The sequence below is a fragment of the Heliangelus exortis genome, chromosome 10 (genome assembly GCF_036169615.1).
Source record: "Heliangelus exortis chromosome 10, bHelExo1.hap1, whole genome shotgun sequence".
Classification (NCBI taxonomy): domain Eukaryota; kingdom Metazoa; phylum Chordata; class Aves; order Apodiformes; family Trochilidae; genus Heliangelus; species Heliangelus exortis.
The window spans coordinates 5,691,938-5,708,644 of NC_092431.1; the positions used below are offsets into that span (position 1 = coordinate 5,691,938).

Genomic DNA, 16,707 nt, shown 5'->3' on the forward strand with positions numbered 1-16,707 from the left:
GGAAAAGAGAAAAAGCCCCATCACTCGACATTTTAATTCAAAGACTGGAAGTCTTTTGGAAAGGTTTACTTAAGTCAAAACACAGTACCAGGTTTAATAAAGCAGCATACCACATTTAATGGCTTTACTAAGTGGTCAGACAAAATGATCCAATATCACTTCTTGCCTTTAAAACCAATTTTTTTCCTCCTCCAGTTTACAGAAAGCAGTAAGGTTGGAGTGAACTGAATAAAGGGAACAGTGGCAGTGCTGCCTTATCCTTCAAGCAGAACAAGTGACATTATTGAAACATCCACTGAGATTCAACAAGAGAAGAAAACTCTTCGATCTGAAGCAAGGAGTAACCTGTTAACAGCCTTAGAGCAGCCACAGTCATTTGGAAAGCCAGCCTCAATCATTTGAGGTGGAAGGCTGGGCAAGAAAATAATAGGACATTTTCTCAAAAACACATACTAAAGGAAAAAAGACTGGAGGCTTGTTATAAAGGAAGCAGAAGTGTTTAACCCTGAATGGAAAAGGCCTCTAGATTTTGGTTAGCAACCTGGTACGACCTTTAAACAATGTTCTCACACGCTGGAGTGGAAAAACAAAGTTTTAAAAAACCCCACAACCCAACAAAATCCCAAACACAAAACCAAACCCAAAAAACTCAACCCAAGCTGTAGAGCCCTCAGGACTGACTCAGATTTCTCCTTCCTCCTCAGTGTTTACCATTTATAGTCCCTTCCCCAACTCAGTCTAACCCAGCCCAGTTCCTTGGGTTTCCTTTCACGCCTTAACCCTCCTCACCTTCAGTCATTTTGTGACATAATCTTCATAATCTTTGCTGTCACTTCAGCTCAAGTTCACCTTTTCACAAACGCATGACCAGCACTACACACCAAATGCTCCATGTCCAGTGCAGCATCTCAGATCTACCAGAAATACTGAGCCAGATGCACTTGCCAGCATCCTGCCCATCCATGGCTGCCCCACAGTGACAATCATCAGTCCTACCATGGGAAAATTCCCAAAAGATCCTTTTTCAGGCAAGTTTTTGTCATAACTTCTAACTACTTGATTTTGCATTTTGCACAGTCCATTTTTCTGATTCTAAAAACTTCTTCTGTGATACCATCCAATTTCTATCTGCCCCCTTTCTTGGCCAAGATACTCAATTCAAACACCACCAAAACCCCTCTCTCTTTGCCTCCTCTCTCACCTTTCAGCACTGCCTCAGGTCACCTCTTGTGGCCCTCTCATGTCATTAATTTCCCTACTTTGTATTTTCCCACTGACTGCACCTTCTTCTGTCTAACCTGTATTTAGCACATCCTTTACCAGATGGAGGAAATCTCATCACATTTCTACTACCCAGCAAAAAGCAGTTGGAGAAGATTTACCATTAGTCTGGCATCAGAGCCTTTATTAAGGAACACTTTTCCAATTAAGTCATTTGATCCAACCTTTTTTTTAAAAAATAATCAGCTTTTCAGACCATAACCCAGAAGTCAGTACTCATCAGTCCTGCCATTGCCAGGGTGGCTTTTCCTTTCCACTTCCACATTAACAGGAACCTGGAGGACACCCCAGCAGTCAAGAGGAACAGATATAAATCAAGCACAAGTAAAAAAGTAGCCAACACCTTACCAGCACAGCAGCAATGCCCTGTTGAGCCCATCCGTGCAGTATTCCAGACTCAAATCCTGCAAAAGGTTGTGCCAGAGCAAGCAGAGATGACTGCCCAAAACCAGGCAGCTGAAGGACAGGAAGCTTCAGCCCTGAGCCTGAGCACCACGCAGAGTAAATCCTGGTACCTTCACCTCTAGTTTACCCATTTATTGATTCACTGCAAAGAAAGCTTCTCTACATAAGCCATGCTCAAACTGAGGCAAAAGAAAAAAAAAAAAAAAACAAACCATCTTGGTTTTCCTCAGGAAATTTGGTTGCAAGCAAGACTGTCAGCAATTCTTTGCAGCGAGATGTTAAGTCTCTGTTTTATGCATGTTAAAGGAGCACCTTCAGCCTGACAAAGAAGCACCTTAGAATATGAATTACTAATGAAATACGAAAAAAAACCTACTTCAGAAGCCACACTGGATTTTGTGCAAATTTTTGGCTACAAAGCTGTTGGAAGTGTCTTTGCTGTGAGAGATTGCAGCTTTAAGGTTGCTTTCTGCTTTGCTTCATGGGGGAAGACGAATCATTTTACAATCAAATAAACTGCAATGGGTGACATTTTGGGCTCTACATGTTCAAGGCAAACACCGTCCCCCATGGAGATAAAACTTCACTTACAGAGTGCTCCTTGGGCACAGACCCCCAGGTGTCAGTCAGTCTTTTGTGACTTGCAGCCTCTCCACATTTTCCTAAAGAAGTGGAGGTCGCTCTGCAGACCCCGCAGGAATGGGGGACAGCAACTCCTCATATCCCATAAAATCAGCTCACTAACCTTAGCTGCACAGTTATTGGCTCAGATGAGCAGTGACCAAGCAGAGAAGAGACTACCAAGGAGGTTTATGTCCAGGCCCACTTTTGCCCATCCTGATTTTCCTTCTTGCAGCAGCTAAACTGTTGTCTTGCTTTTGAAATTGTGCAGGAATCTTATCCAGGAGCACAGGAAAGGCCAAAAGAGCTTCCAGCTGAAAATCCATCTGCCTTAAGAACAACTCTACCTGTGCTCAAAGAAACAAACTCCTTCAAAAGAGCAAATACAATCAGAGCCTGCTGCACACTTCCATCATCACAAAAGCAAATAAAACAATGGACACTTCTCACGTTGGACTTCGGCAAAAGACGTTTATTATTATTATTATTATTATTGTTGTGTTGCTGTTGTACCTCCTCTGCTCTGCCCACAGTGGTGGCATAAATGCTGTTACCATATTGTAGCTGATGATGCCGGTGTACAAATCAAAATCCATCTTAAGTTCAAACTCCATTAGAAACACAGGAAAAAAGATCAACATTTACGAAATGTAAAGGGAAAAATGGTATGGAAAGAATTTTTTTTTTTTTATTATTATTTCTCAAGCTTCCAAGACAGTATTACAAACAACAGAGAGCAAAGTAAAGCTAGAAATGAAATACTTGACAGCATCTGTTTAAAAATTACAGCTAAGGAACCTAATAAAAGCTGAATAAACAGTTACTAGAAATAAAAATTTTTACACATATGATATTTGTCTGGGATTTTTATTTCTTTAAAATAATTCATACAAATGGTTACAGTCACAAACATGATTTTAACCAAAAATATTGCTAGCCTACCACATTACCAGGAAGGAATCAATGTAGGCAATGAAATGCTGCTACTTTTCAGTAGTCTAGTGCCTTTTTCGCATACCACCAATAATATATACTTTAACTGGTGACAAAAAGCACAATGCTTGTTTATACAAAACCTTTTTCTTTAATTTTCCTCAAAATCTCTTTGCAAGGTTGTCTTCATTTTGAAATAAGGGAATTCATGCCAAAATTAGGAGAAACTGTTTTTCTTCTGTTTACTAAATTATTCTAAAAAATAAGACAAGCAGGTAGAAAAAACAATGCACTGTGTGGCGTAGAAAGAAAAATGGGAAGAATTCATTGTCCTGAGAAGTTTGCCAACTGCCTCATTTTTGGGCATGTTTTAAAATATAAAAGAAAGGATTTTTAAGCTCAAAATTGGTTTGTTGAATGCCTCCCTTATGTTTTTCCTTGTTGACAGCTAAGCAAACAAACCCTTTTTAATGTTCTAAAAACTGTACACAGACAAGTACATTCATGATATAATTAACTACTAACTTCTCTTGCTTAACAAAGAACCCATAGGACACAGAAACAGTGAATCAGTCCACTGGACAGGGACAAACTACAATTCATACGGAGGAAAAAAATGTTTCCAAATCTTCTTTTTTTTTTTTTTTTTTTTTTTGTCTCCCACCTTTTCCTTTTATACTGTATATTGGACCAGTTTCTAAAACAATAATCGTCTCCTCCTGTAAGTTCATGGTTTTGCCTTTACTGAAAATCCAGGGTTTGGTTTTGTTTGTTTTCCACACGTTGAAGTTGAGATCTCTGATGCTGGGAATGCTGTTTTCGTGGGCTACAATTGGTCGCTTGGGTGGTCTCTATCAGCTTCTGGTTTGACAGTTTGGCCTGGAGAAGGAGCATGGGGTGGGTGGGCTACAGCAGGGAGGCCGTGTGATAAAGACATGGGGTTGGGGACAATTCCTTCTACTGCTGCAGGTATGCCAGTTGAAGCCACACTAACAACGCCTGGGGGATACCTGCTGAGAGCAAAAAACAAAGACATGCATTAAAACCAAGGGGTGACCGACTGGAAACCCCCCCTTTGCCTCCTTCTTGAGCTACAGAGATCCTTCTTTTGTTTTCAGACTAGTGAGAAACAGGTGGGTTAAGCTCCAGATGAGATACTGTATGCAGGTGCTGCTAAATAAAGCAAAAGAGGATGAATTTGACCCAAATGAGAAGTAAAGGCTTCCTAGATTGCTGCTGCAGGTTTCAGATTGAGCAGCCTGAGTGACAGCACAGCAAAGGAAGCTGCCTGGAACTACTGCTCCTCCCAAAGTGTGTCTCAACACATAGTTCAGGCTAGGTCTGTGCAATCCCTATCTGTCCTCTTATGACTTTCCCACAGTTTGGCCTTTGGGATTTTTTCCTCCTTCATTCTCATGTAGAAATTCTAAAATTAAATTGTTGTGGTTTTTAGAAGTATTTCTTTAAACTGCAGTTGCAGCTTTCTGGTGGCCCCCCAGAAAAGCCAGTGTACCCACACTCTCATAAGATGACAAATTCAAGCCTATTGCACCTGAATAACTTTTTCAGCATCAAACTTGCCACTACACTAGGCTGGAAGAGAACTACTACTAGCTGTGCACAGGACAAGTGCTTTAGACAGACTAAAAGAAAGGGAGATGCAAACACAAAAACTATGGATGGTTTTAAAGATTTCTAACTCTATCTGGATGAACACCAAGGTCTCAATACTTTATGAATTCAAAAAATAAAAAATCCTCCTCTGATTCAGCTATTTTCAGATTTTCTCTGATGCTATTCAGACTAAAAACAATCTTGTAATGCTACTGTTTCAATCCTGAAGTTCAGATGTTATTGATGAAAGCAGGTATTTCACAGCACTGTGTATAAACAACAGCTATATGTACACCATTTAAAGAAAAAATGTGTTGTTTTTTAGTGAAAGACCTCAATACCCATTTGCAAGTTCTCATGTTGGCCACTTAACACTGGCCCTTTGCCTCCCCTCCCCATCAGAAAGCTGCACACCCATTCCTGGCTCTCTCCTGATACATCCTCCTCAGCCAAGCATCTTTGTGAGAGCATCATCCATTTAAAAGCCCAAACACACAAACCTAATATTTACTCACTGTGGCATTTGCTACCCTAGTATTTACTACAGAACTAAATTGGGAGAAAAGGCACTTGTAGTCTTGTCAAGCTTTTTCAAATATCACATTATTCTGCTGTTGATTTTCTTCTCATCAGTTCAACACTGAATGCATCAGGGAATTTCACTTGGTTTCTGCAGAATCTTAAGTAATGCTTGTTTGTGCTGCTCATCCTGAATTTCCTCAAACTGACAGAAAATTAGTGCAGAACTTATGCAAAATTCAGAGGAGGAAAAAAGCTGGATGAAAGCACATTTACTTGTTCTTGTTTCTTCCACCACAGAAAACGTAATGGGTTTTTGCACGCGTGGTACCAGAGGGGCTCAGTGTGGCCACCAGTCATGGCACAGGGACAACAAAAATACCACGTAGTGTCCTGGTCATCCTGGAAAATATTCCTACAGATTGTACCCCTAACTGTAACCTGGGATGTATAACCAGCATGTGAAAGATGATACTACCTGTAGGTCAGAGAATTTAGTTTGAAACTTTACACCTATTTATAGGGCTTCCTATGCTAATTTCTTCTCCAGAGAGGTTCCTTAGAATTAATTTGCAGTTGCTAATGGAATTAGTTGGTTGTTTCAGTACCTCAATTTGAATCTTATTAATCACACTCCTATGAAATCTGTCAGACTGGTTACTGTTTTATAAATTCAAATTTAATTCTAGAACATCTTATCTGTTACCCTAAGTGCTCTGTAAAAAGCACAACATGAGATGACAAAAACTTCCATTTAGAAGCCTGACACAGCAACTGTTTCCAACACAGAATCTCCACTTTCTAACAACCTACTCCCTGAGCATCAACACACTGGAGCTGGGAGAGATGAATGAGAGATTCAACTCCACAACTCCATTTCCCTCAAGAAGAAAAGTCAGAGCCTCCCCTTGTGAAAATTGATGATCTTAGACCAGGAGCACTTTACAAGCAGAGTAAGCAGCTCAAATTACACAGGTTTAATTCTCCTTTGACTCCAAATATTCAAATTATGTCTCTGAAAGGACAATATATATAACTCAACAGCCTCTACAGATGGGCACTTCTATCCTACATAACTTTCCTCTTAAGTTGCTATTTTCTACTATTTTCTTAACCAGCAAATATATTCCCTCCAGTACTTCTTAGAGTTGCTCCCAGTCTTCCTCCACTGGCAACAATAAGTTGAAATAGTTTCCAGGTAAAACGTTCACTGAATTAAATTTGTTTTCTGAAAGCAGAAGTGAGGGATCAGTTATACCTTCTCTGTTACTTCATACTTTTCATTCCCCTTCCCAGACAAAGTCTTAATTTACAAAGAAAAATACAGTAACCCTCTTAATTATAACTGAGAGGCAACTCTAATTTCTATGGTAATCTCCTCTATTTTTTAAACAGCAGAGGCACCTCTAACTGTGTTAAGCTGTGTTCAAGAAACTGAGTCTGTCCCAAAAGGGCTTAAAAATTTAAATGCATGCTATTATCTTACATTATAAAGCCTGAAAATCACCAGTGAAATATCTTAACATGAAATAACTTCTGAATTACCAACTCTATTCTGATCCAAGTACCTCTTAAGCACCTGGATATTCTCATCCTCTACCTGTTAGAAGGTAGAAAAACATGTCAACATGTCTATAAATTGCAGTGTCAATGTTTACTGACTGTCAAATTTCACTTTGTCTATGACCTGAACGTCCTGTGACACAGGAAATGGCAGGGGGTTATTTAACAGCCAGCTCAGTAACAAATACACAGTAACAACACAAACCCAAGGTGTATTATTGTTGCTTCATCAAGACTATAACAAACAGTTCCCTCTCAGGAATATTGTAAATCTTTGTTTATGGGATAGATGCTATTTGCTTGACCTTTTGTGCTGATAAAGTGTCTTGCATTTCACACAGTAAATGGTTTTGCTTTTCACAGAATAGGATAATTTTCAGAACATCTAGATGAGATTCTACTGATCAGTGCTCAATGTTTCTTGCATTAACATCTGCTAATTTAAGAATTGTGTCCTACATCAAAATTAAGAAAATTATATATCCAGAACAAGCCTTCTTAGTTTTAGTTCACTGAAGGAGCTACTCACATTTTTTTAACATATAAATCATTATGCCAGGTCTTACCTTTTAATGCAATTACATTACTATGATGTGATCAGCACATCTGAAACACCATACTGCCTGTGGAAGACTCCAGAACTCAGATAGCTGAACATAATCTTGGATTGCAAAGAGATGACAAAAGAATTTGTTTTAAACAGTCAGTTCACATTCTTTACTTAATCCAGGTAGGAATTAAGTCTTGGCAAACACTGCTACTGAAACCAATTTCTTCACAAAGCTTGAGCTTCAACGTCTGTGAATTTTATACTGCACAAAATAATAACTGCCTTCACCCACACTCAAGCACCGTTCAATCATCCCTCCAAAAAGAAGCTTTGCTTTTTCTGTATGACTAATTTCTCCCTTTAAATTCCCCAAATGATTTTTGTTTAGAGTTTGAAAATAAATGTCAACTCAAAATTTATATTTGAATGATTTTCTTCATTAAAATAACTGAGACAATGTCTTAAAAAAGCATTCAGTTCTGTGCTTATTATGCTTAAATTAAATACATATGTTTTTTACCTTGTAAATCATTAACTTCCAAACCATGCTTATGTTAAAATCCATTTCTAGCTGTGAAGCTTGCTCCTGCTGGACTTGTGACCCCAAAAATGAGGATAAAACCTGCATTTTATTTGGACACACAGCCCTATTCCCAACTGCCATGACAGGCTTGGAGTTATTACCCCTCCTTGAGCAACACCTGCCTTGATGCCTCAACCACATTCAGCTCTAGCCTGAGTACTCCAAACTGGTCAATGAGACCACAGGCAGCGTGGAAGAGAAGGAATGTGCTTCAACTTTTCATTTAAGCAAAAAAAACCACCGTTCCTCCAGATATTTAGGGCTACAGGCCTTTTCTTTTTTTTTTTTTTTTTTTTTTTTAAATAAACATCCTGATGTGATATGAGATATGCATGTTGATCAAGTTACCCTTTGCCTTTGGTGCACTTATGGCTGCTGATAAGGAGATGATGATCCTCCCCTCATCATCTCTAAGCTGCTTTCTCATGAGACTGTCAGAAGTCACTGGGACACAAGAGCTTTGCTTCAGCATTGCAGAGCTGGGTTCTGATATGGTGTAACATCAAAACCAAATAATCCTGTATCTGTATTTTAAAGTTTGGGGTAGCCCTCCTGAAGAAGGACAAAGATAAGGATGTGTGACAAAGGGCAGCGGAAAGATTAGGACAAAGAGGTACAGAAAAATAATGTAAGGATTGTACTGCCCCTACCCCCAAGGCCCTGGGGGAAGCAGCTGTTTGTAGCCTTCTCAGACACTTTCATCCTATTTATGAGTAAATGCCATACTGGAAGATAAAAAATTGCAGACATTTTTCATAAATCAAAATTGTGTGAAGCTGGCTAAGAGGAAAAATTTGCTGCTAGAACAGCTGCTAGGGATAAAGGGACAGAGAAAGACTCTCAGGCAAATAAAGTAACCATGGAGCAGACAGATGTAAAAAAATTGCCTCTTTCTATTAATTATTAAGAGCTGCTTGCACAGTTGAGAATACATACATCACGTACTTAAAAAGCCTTTGCTTAAAAATTAAACATTTCATTTAGAAATAACTATTTTAGTCATATTTCCATAATCAACACAGACTATTCCACTGTATTCACTACTGAGTTATTTGTTCTCTCTTCTGTCTGGAGGCCACCAAACCACACAACTGGAAGACTTTCAGCAATAAACTATTGTTATCTACTGCTGTATCATTACCTTCACATAAAGGAACATAAACTTCCACTTCACTCACTGGAATATGCAAAAATATTTATCTTGTTCAGGTATTACTAACAACACACACAAAGAGGTAAGAAAAGGAAACATATGCACTGCATGACTGACTTCAACCAGCAAAACAAGATTATTCCCATGAATGCAACAATTACAAAAACAATATACCTGAGGCTTAATCAAACCCCACTCAATTTATTAATAGGAATGTCTTTTATTTACCCTGGAATACTTACCTCTGAATTAAGAAGGTATTTATTTTAGACTTGCAGCATGCTTACCTGTATGCAGCACCATTGAGCTCTGGATGAACAACTGCAGGATCCATGCTGGCCCAATGTGTAGCTGCAGTCAAATGATCTTTGTTAACACAGTTTTTCAGACTGTCTGGAATACGACCTAGGGTGAAGTGAGGGAAAGGGAATTTAAAAAAAAAAAACAAAAACCAACAGCAAACTTGTGCCTTATGCTCTCAATGCACCCATGTTAAGAACAGTTAACTATTTGCTGATTTCTGTGGGCATGTTCTGCCCCTCTCCCCTTGCAAAAGAATATTTCATTATCTATATTAAATTTATTTCATAATGATCTCACCATGCTCACCTTCCCATTTCTTTCATTACTGTTTTTAGTGCTTCTCATTATTTGATACTTTGAATGTTTCGATGTTTAAAAATATTTTCAATGACACTAAATACCTGCTTATTTTTTTATACAGCAGAAAATCACTGACTTTTTTGGAAGAAATATATTAACATCTTCATTATCAGATAGGAGTTCCTTCCTTGTGCACCACTTCCCTATCAGTTTCTCTCTCTCCACCCTCTCTCTTCTGTGTTCCCCTATGGCTTTCACTTATCCAGCTTTATCCCAACACGTGCTGTATCCATCCTACAGTAGTTTCACTCCAATTCAATGTCATTCTCACCTCTCTAGTGTTGGCCTCAGTTTGATCTTGCTACAAACCATGTGCAAAACAATGAAGTGCTGACAGCTTGAACAGAAATCAGTGATTTAGATCACTGATAGCACAATCACACACCTTTAAGAAAATACAGGTCTGTCTTCCTAGGCACAGATACTTGGATTATTGCATAATATTTAACATAAAACTAGCTTTGTATAGCAGACTCTTCAGTTTTCAGATCTTAGCCTATTAATGTTTAGTTGCACATCAATCATCACTCAGGTAGGTATCATACACTGGTTTGTGCAATATCTCACAGAGCTATTTGGGAGCAGGTGATAGTTATGAATGTACAACTTAATGAATGTACTATTAAGAGTTCTTCTGGAGTCACCTCTAAAACAGAGAGAAATTGTCCTGTAAAGGGCAATTTGGATCAGGAGTTTAAGAGGGGCCTTTAAACACCATCCAGAGGAGAATCTTCTTTTTGCACAGGGTATAAAAGGAACTAAATTGCTGAGCCTCTCTAGGAAAGGCTACTGCTAGAGCTTTTTGTATCACAGAGCAATGTGTTGGCACTGAACTACTCTCAAGGTGACACAGATGGCCCTTCATGTCTGCAGAGCATTCAGTCTATATTGCCAAGGGGGAAATAGCAAAGTCCTACTAAAGAGAGAACATTAGAGCTTAATGAATCATTTTCCAGTGTGAAAATCCTTCCTTTTATTTTAGGCTACAAGGGATTCAAACCAATGCCAAATGGCTCACTCTTCTCATTTTATTTATTAGCAGTGCATGTTCAAGCAATAACTGTTTTCTCTTATGTGAACAGTTTACAATTACATGGTAGTTATATAAGAAAGAGGCTTTGCTCTTTAAAATGCCAGACTTCTTTAGCAGTGCTTTAAAGACAGGAACATCCAAAACACTGTATCCTCCCAAAAAGATATTGAAAACTTTGCTTTTATGTAAAGAATGAGTTGTTGAGTTATGAGCATTACCAGAAACAGCATGAAGCTCTAGGTGCTTTATCTTTGAACATTAGAGCCTTAAAGGCACTGAAATTCCAGACTGTCCTCTAAGACAAATTTGGATTAAACTGGAAAGTATAAAGGAACTGAAGAGTAAAGAATAAAGGAAACAGAACTGCTCATGACAGGTATAGGGGGCACTTAGGAAAACCTATGAAATATATCAGCAACACCTGAATGACTTGCAGTCAAATCCATCAAATGGATAATACTTAGAAAAAAGAAAAAAAAAAGAAAAAAAAAAGGCTGATATTTCACAGATAAATACATTTCTGCTACATGGAAAAAGTATTGATTTTGCAGTGCCTGCCTTCTCTGTAATTTCAACAAACCTCCAAAATGATCTATTCCAGTTCTAAGAGCAGACATAGTGTGTATTTGCTTGTTTCTATGTTTCAAATATTAGAAGTGGTAACGAAATCTAAGGTTTGTTCTTTTCAGCATCTTTCAAGACTGAACAATGAAAAAGTTTGTTATAAAGAAACACAGAATAAAAGAGTTAATAAAGCAAGTCAGTACCTGTGATTGCCCTTCGGATCTCTCGTGCTGCTTCCTCCCGCATCTCAATTGAGGCTTGTTCACTATACCAGGCTGCATGTGGGGTACAGATCAGGTTTGGTGCATCCTTCAAGGGGCCCTGACTAAAGCTAAATGAAGATTTAAAAAAAGATCAAATGACAAAAAATATTGGGGGGGGGTGGGGGAGAAGGAAGGGGCAAAAAGGGGTGAAACCAAACAGATTTGTACATACAGGGAATCATTTCTACAACAGAAAACAACTGCATTTCTATTTCTATTGTTGGGGTTTTTGTAACTCTATAAGTTAATTTAATACACTATTAATGGAAGAAACAAGCAATCACCTCTCATAGACTCAAATGGTAGAAACTAAGTACAGTAGCAACATTAGCTTCTGTCCAGTGTACTTATTGCTAACTACAGTCACTGCCACTCCAGCTCTGGTGTAAAAATGCATAAAGCAAGACTAAAATCAATTCAGGATGCCATTCAATTTGCCCATTTCATCATTGTTTTGCTTTTACTGCATTAGCCAACAAAGCTCTGTTTTCTCAAGAGCCACTGTCAATGTGACAGTCAGTCATTTAAGGTAAAAAATCATACAATTATTTCCAAATAAGAAGTGTGTCCATCAGCAGCCTCAACTTTTTTAGATGATTCAGTTATTTTTTTCCTGGTATTTAAACAATTTTTCTTCCCTGTTCCTTTATGGAAACTCCAAAGAATGAAGGAAATTTACAGACTGATTTTCAGACAGAGCAATAAATCTGTGTAAAAGTGCTATCACAGATAACAAGTAAAGAAACTGAAAATAATGGAAACTTGCTCAACCTATCTATTTTCAGTTTTAATCATCTTACAGACAATTGTAACAACAGGAGAACACATATTTTAAGGAGAAATCGTGCTTTCAGTTGGCCATCATTCATAAAAATGACAGATTTCATCTGTAGTTCAATAAACATCAGAATATCTGGCAAAACTCTTGAATAAGGAGTTGCATGCTGAGATCAGATAGACATGCAGCACTGAAGCCAAAGGAAATTGTGGCTGTAATCCTGCAACTGAATCTCTGCAGATGGCATCTCCATGCAGTAAATGGGGCTTCCTATAGGTGCAACAGTCTGCTTGTGCAGATCTGCAATCAGAATTGAGAAGAATTGTATGTAGCTGGAAGTCCCTGGTGCTGTTCAGACTCTGGCTTTGCACAGTGCTACTGCATTGTGTTGACTACATTTAGAAGTAAATGAGTGCAGGGTATGCATAAATAAAACTAAATATTTGTGGTGTGGCACTGTGCCTTCAGTAGATATAAAAATTCTCCAAAAAGGATACTGATCTATTTTTTTCAAGCTTCTATTCTCCCCTGAAGAAGCTGATATGAGACTGCCCTCTTTCTTGTCTTTACAACCTGCCCTCAAATCCTTAATCTGTTCCTCTTCAAAGTTATGTACATTGTTTCAGATAAAATTAACATTTCTCCCTGCCCAGACTTAATAACTGAAAAAAGCTTGTCACATGCAAGCTCTAAGCTAAAGCAGTCTGTTCTCATAACTATAACTCAGGAGTCAAGCTCAAGATTCAAGGGCAAATAAAACAGGCTCATTTCTGATTATCAGTGCTGATACTTTAATACCAATGCCACTCTGGGGAGTGGTATTTTTCTGCCTAAAACATTGGGCTTCTCAGTGTCATTCAAAAAACTAAGGCTTGTTCTACCATCTCAGCTATCGACAGCAGAGTTACTACCACCCTGATAAAGGGTAAACAAATCAAAACCTGCACTCTGACCACCTTCCTTATCTTAACTTTTCTTGCAGAGTTGTGGCTTTCCAGCAGAGGCAAACTGTGCAAAATGTCTGTCCATCCAGAAAGGTGTCAAAGTAATTCTTTCTCACACCAAATCTCAACTCTGTCTTCTGAATGGGTCTGTTCCAAGATCAGCATTAGGTGCCCCCAGAGCTGCATCAATAACAAAGGACTGCTCCCCTCAAAAGCCATGCTGCAAAGCCATGCCCAAGGATTTGAACCCAAGTGCCTATTTCTGCTGAACAAATTCACTGGATTATTCTTTTTAAGGAATTACAGCTTGGGTGTCACTTTTTTTCACTTCCACATACACAAGCTCCATCTACATTTGCATTAGTCCAGTGCTGCACAGATTCAGGTTGCTTTGCTAATGAGTATTAAGCTACCAAACGAAGGGAGAACTCAATTTACTTGTTGCTGTTGATCGTATCATGCACTAAGACTCAAAAACAAGAAAGTGAACAAAATAAAAAGAAAAGAAAAGGAAAAGCACCTGAATGGTTCTGACTCATGTACATCTAAGGCTGCCCCTCGTATCCTTCCTTCCTTCAGGGCCTGTGCAAGTGCTTTTTCGTCTACTAACCCACCTCGAGCTGTGTTGACCAGGAAAGCCCCTTGTCTCATCTAGGGAAAGTTAAAAACAAGAATGATGAAATAAAAATAAATGAAATAAAATCGTTGTGGCATTATTTTTTGTACTCAAAAGAAGCATCCATTACAACAAAGGCTATTCAGCTGGTTCAACCTGTAACAGTTGTCTTCCTTTTCCATCAGAAAGTACCACAAAATGTGATGCTTCTAACATAAAATGCTATTTCACAGCACTTAATAACCTTTTGTTTCTTGTAAGCAGTGTTCTTTTAATAGAAGCGTTGTTTCAGATATTGTGCAGTAACATGATCAAAAGATACAACTGTGCATATGAAAGTGACAGATCATTTTATGCCTTTTTAGTTCACTGTGAAATTGCATGAGACAGAAACTACAGCACATTCTTAAACAAATTCATATTTTGTGGTTTTCAACTTTCACACAAATAAAAGCCTACATGAATTTTTCAGGAAAATAAATGCTTTTGGATTTTCAAACACTTTTCCCTTTAGTTGCCAAAACACAGCAGATCTATGTTTTATTTATTATTGTTACTTCAGCTTCCTCCTCGCTGTGAGACTTTTCAAATAAAGGTCTAAAGAATTCGCATATTATTCAATCAAAAGGCATGAAAATGAATTTGATTGAGAACACTGTGTGCCCAGGAGAGAAGCTGCTCTGTGCGTTGTGCAGATTAGCATTGTAGATGACACTGTGTAGGGAGAACTACATGAATTTACACCATAATATATCCACAACATGAAAACAAAGTGGGAGTTTAAATAAGAGAGATGGCACTGAAAAAAACAAACTACTACATCCTGCTTCCAGACACCCTGATACTTTATCTTTCACCAGATACCTCAAACACAGCTTCTGCTCTCTGAAGCAGTTCTGTGCAGGAAGGTCAGTGTATGAAGAGCAGGAACCATGGGGAAGACAAATGATTAAAAACTCATTCTGTACTGAGTCCATCTCTCACCATAAGAACAAGAAAACCTCAATGTTTTGACACCAAGTCCACTTGAAATGTACACATCAAACTAAAGCTTATGTAAATGGATCCTTACTCTGAAAGAATGATTTGAAATACAAAATTCATGAAGATCAAAAAAGTCTGGATGAAAGTCAGCTATGAGATTTTTTTTTTTCATGAGATCATAGGAAATATTAAACAATTAACATGCGTATGCTTGCAGTAAGGCTAAAAGAAAAAAATCCAAGCTAATTTTACTGGCCAATTCACTGGGTTTAGTGTCACTCTGCCTACCTCCACCTGCAGACTCTTAGGCTTAAAGGAGAAACTTCTGTTGGTCTGTATAGCAAAAGCCCACTTACAGGAACAGACTAAGAGGTACTTCCTTTAGTTTTTCGCAATTACCATGGCAAATTAGAAATGTAAAGAAATGGCAGAATGATCTTAAATTAGCCAAGTAACAACCAGCTGCAGTGACAGTTTCCATCATCCACTACTCCATCTCCACTACTTGGCAGCTGTGAGAACTAGGTCAAAGCCAGCACAGGAGGAGCTCACCAAAGTGGCAATCCCACTTTCTGCAGCCATGCATATATGCTGGCTGGGGCTTATATACCCTTCCTCTGGGCTCTTGCAATTAGATAATTTCAGTTTTAAGTATGACCATGTGTATCTGTATGCCCATTGAAGGACTTGACAATTTTAGTCAAAGTGAATCCTGGTAACCTTGCTCAAGTTTTCTTTTCAGGACTATTTACAAAATTCTAAAGCTAGTACTAAGACAAGTCCAAATCAAACAAAACATGGCTGCAAAAATGCATTCTGCTGGGAATTAACTACATGACTCATGATAAACTATAAGAATGGATGGAGCTAGAGACCACCCTTAACAAGGGCTGGAAGTTTGAAAGAGCTTCTCAGCTAGAACTGCTGACAGCTGTTAAATTCACCTACACTAAACCTACACAGCTCCTTTAAAAGTTATTGTGTTTAAAATGCAGTGTCTGCTTCTCAGATGTGTAAAACTAAAGACAACCTCAGCTTCTCTTAAGAGCACTTGATTACCATGAGTTCAATAAACACAAGCTTGAAACACTTCTCTGAGCTTATCTGGCACCTAAAAGGCCAAGCATGACTGCTAGGCAGAATGCTAACTAATTAAAGGGAAAAGCTACTGAAAGACTGACAACAAATTTTCAAAGATATTTTAAGGCTATGTAATTTCAGATTCTAAACAAAATTCAAGGTGAGACTAGTGAAACAAGATGCCCCATTCTTGTCTGTACTTTGTTTAAAAACTTGTTTTCCACGAGCAAGCAATATTGGACAAAAGTGACATGCAATGCATTCTAAACATTTTAGACCAACTAACATCTGTCAGCCTAAAAAACCTACTCTCTCCTTGATATGTAGTCAGAAGATCTGCTCTACACAAACTAAGCAGTCAGAGGTGTCACTATTTTATGGTTTACACATCAGCTGTTACAATGCAGACTGCTTCATCCCAAATTTTATCCAAAGCAAGAACTATCTTCTAGCATTTTAATCCTTGCTTTAATCATGAAGGGTAACATGATACCCTTTACAGGACAGACTTTATTATATGCATTTCATTTCAGATGGTACCACCCAAGTTTTAACTTGTT

General features: G+C 38.3%; 1 protein-coding gene across 13 annotated transcripts in view; it reads right to left on the reverse strand.

The window, feature by feature from the left end:
• Positions 1 to 2,750: 2,750 nt before the first annotated feature.
• The window catches only part of CTBP1 (C-terminal binding protein 1), a 223,700-nt gene continuing 209,743 nt past the window's right edge, over positions 2,751 to 16,707 (reverse strand). For 10 of the 13 annotated variants that reach the window (XM_071753255.1, XM_071753253.1, XM_071753254.1 and 7 more), the window contains 4 exons: positions 13,988 to 14,118; positions 11,686 to 11,813; positions 9,510 to 9,627; positions 2,751 to 4,253 (listed from right to left, as the gene is read on the reverse strand). In XM_071753255.1, the coding sequence (XP_071609356.1) occupies positions 4,067 to 4,253; positions 9,510 to 9,627; positions 11,686 to 11,813; positions 13,988 to 14,118 (564 nt within the window). In that variant the 3' untranslated portion in view covers positions 2,751 to 4,066. The remainder of the gene's footprint in view (positions 4,254 to 9,509; positions 9,628 to 11,685; positions 11,814 to 13,987; positions 14,119 to 16,707) is intronic. The other 3 variants (XM_071753250.1, XM_071753257.1, XM_071753262.1) reach the window with 1 other exon arrangement.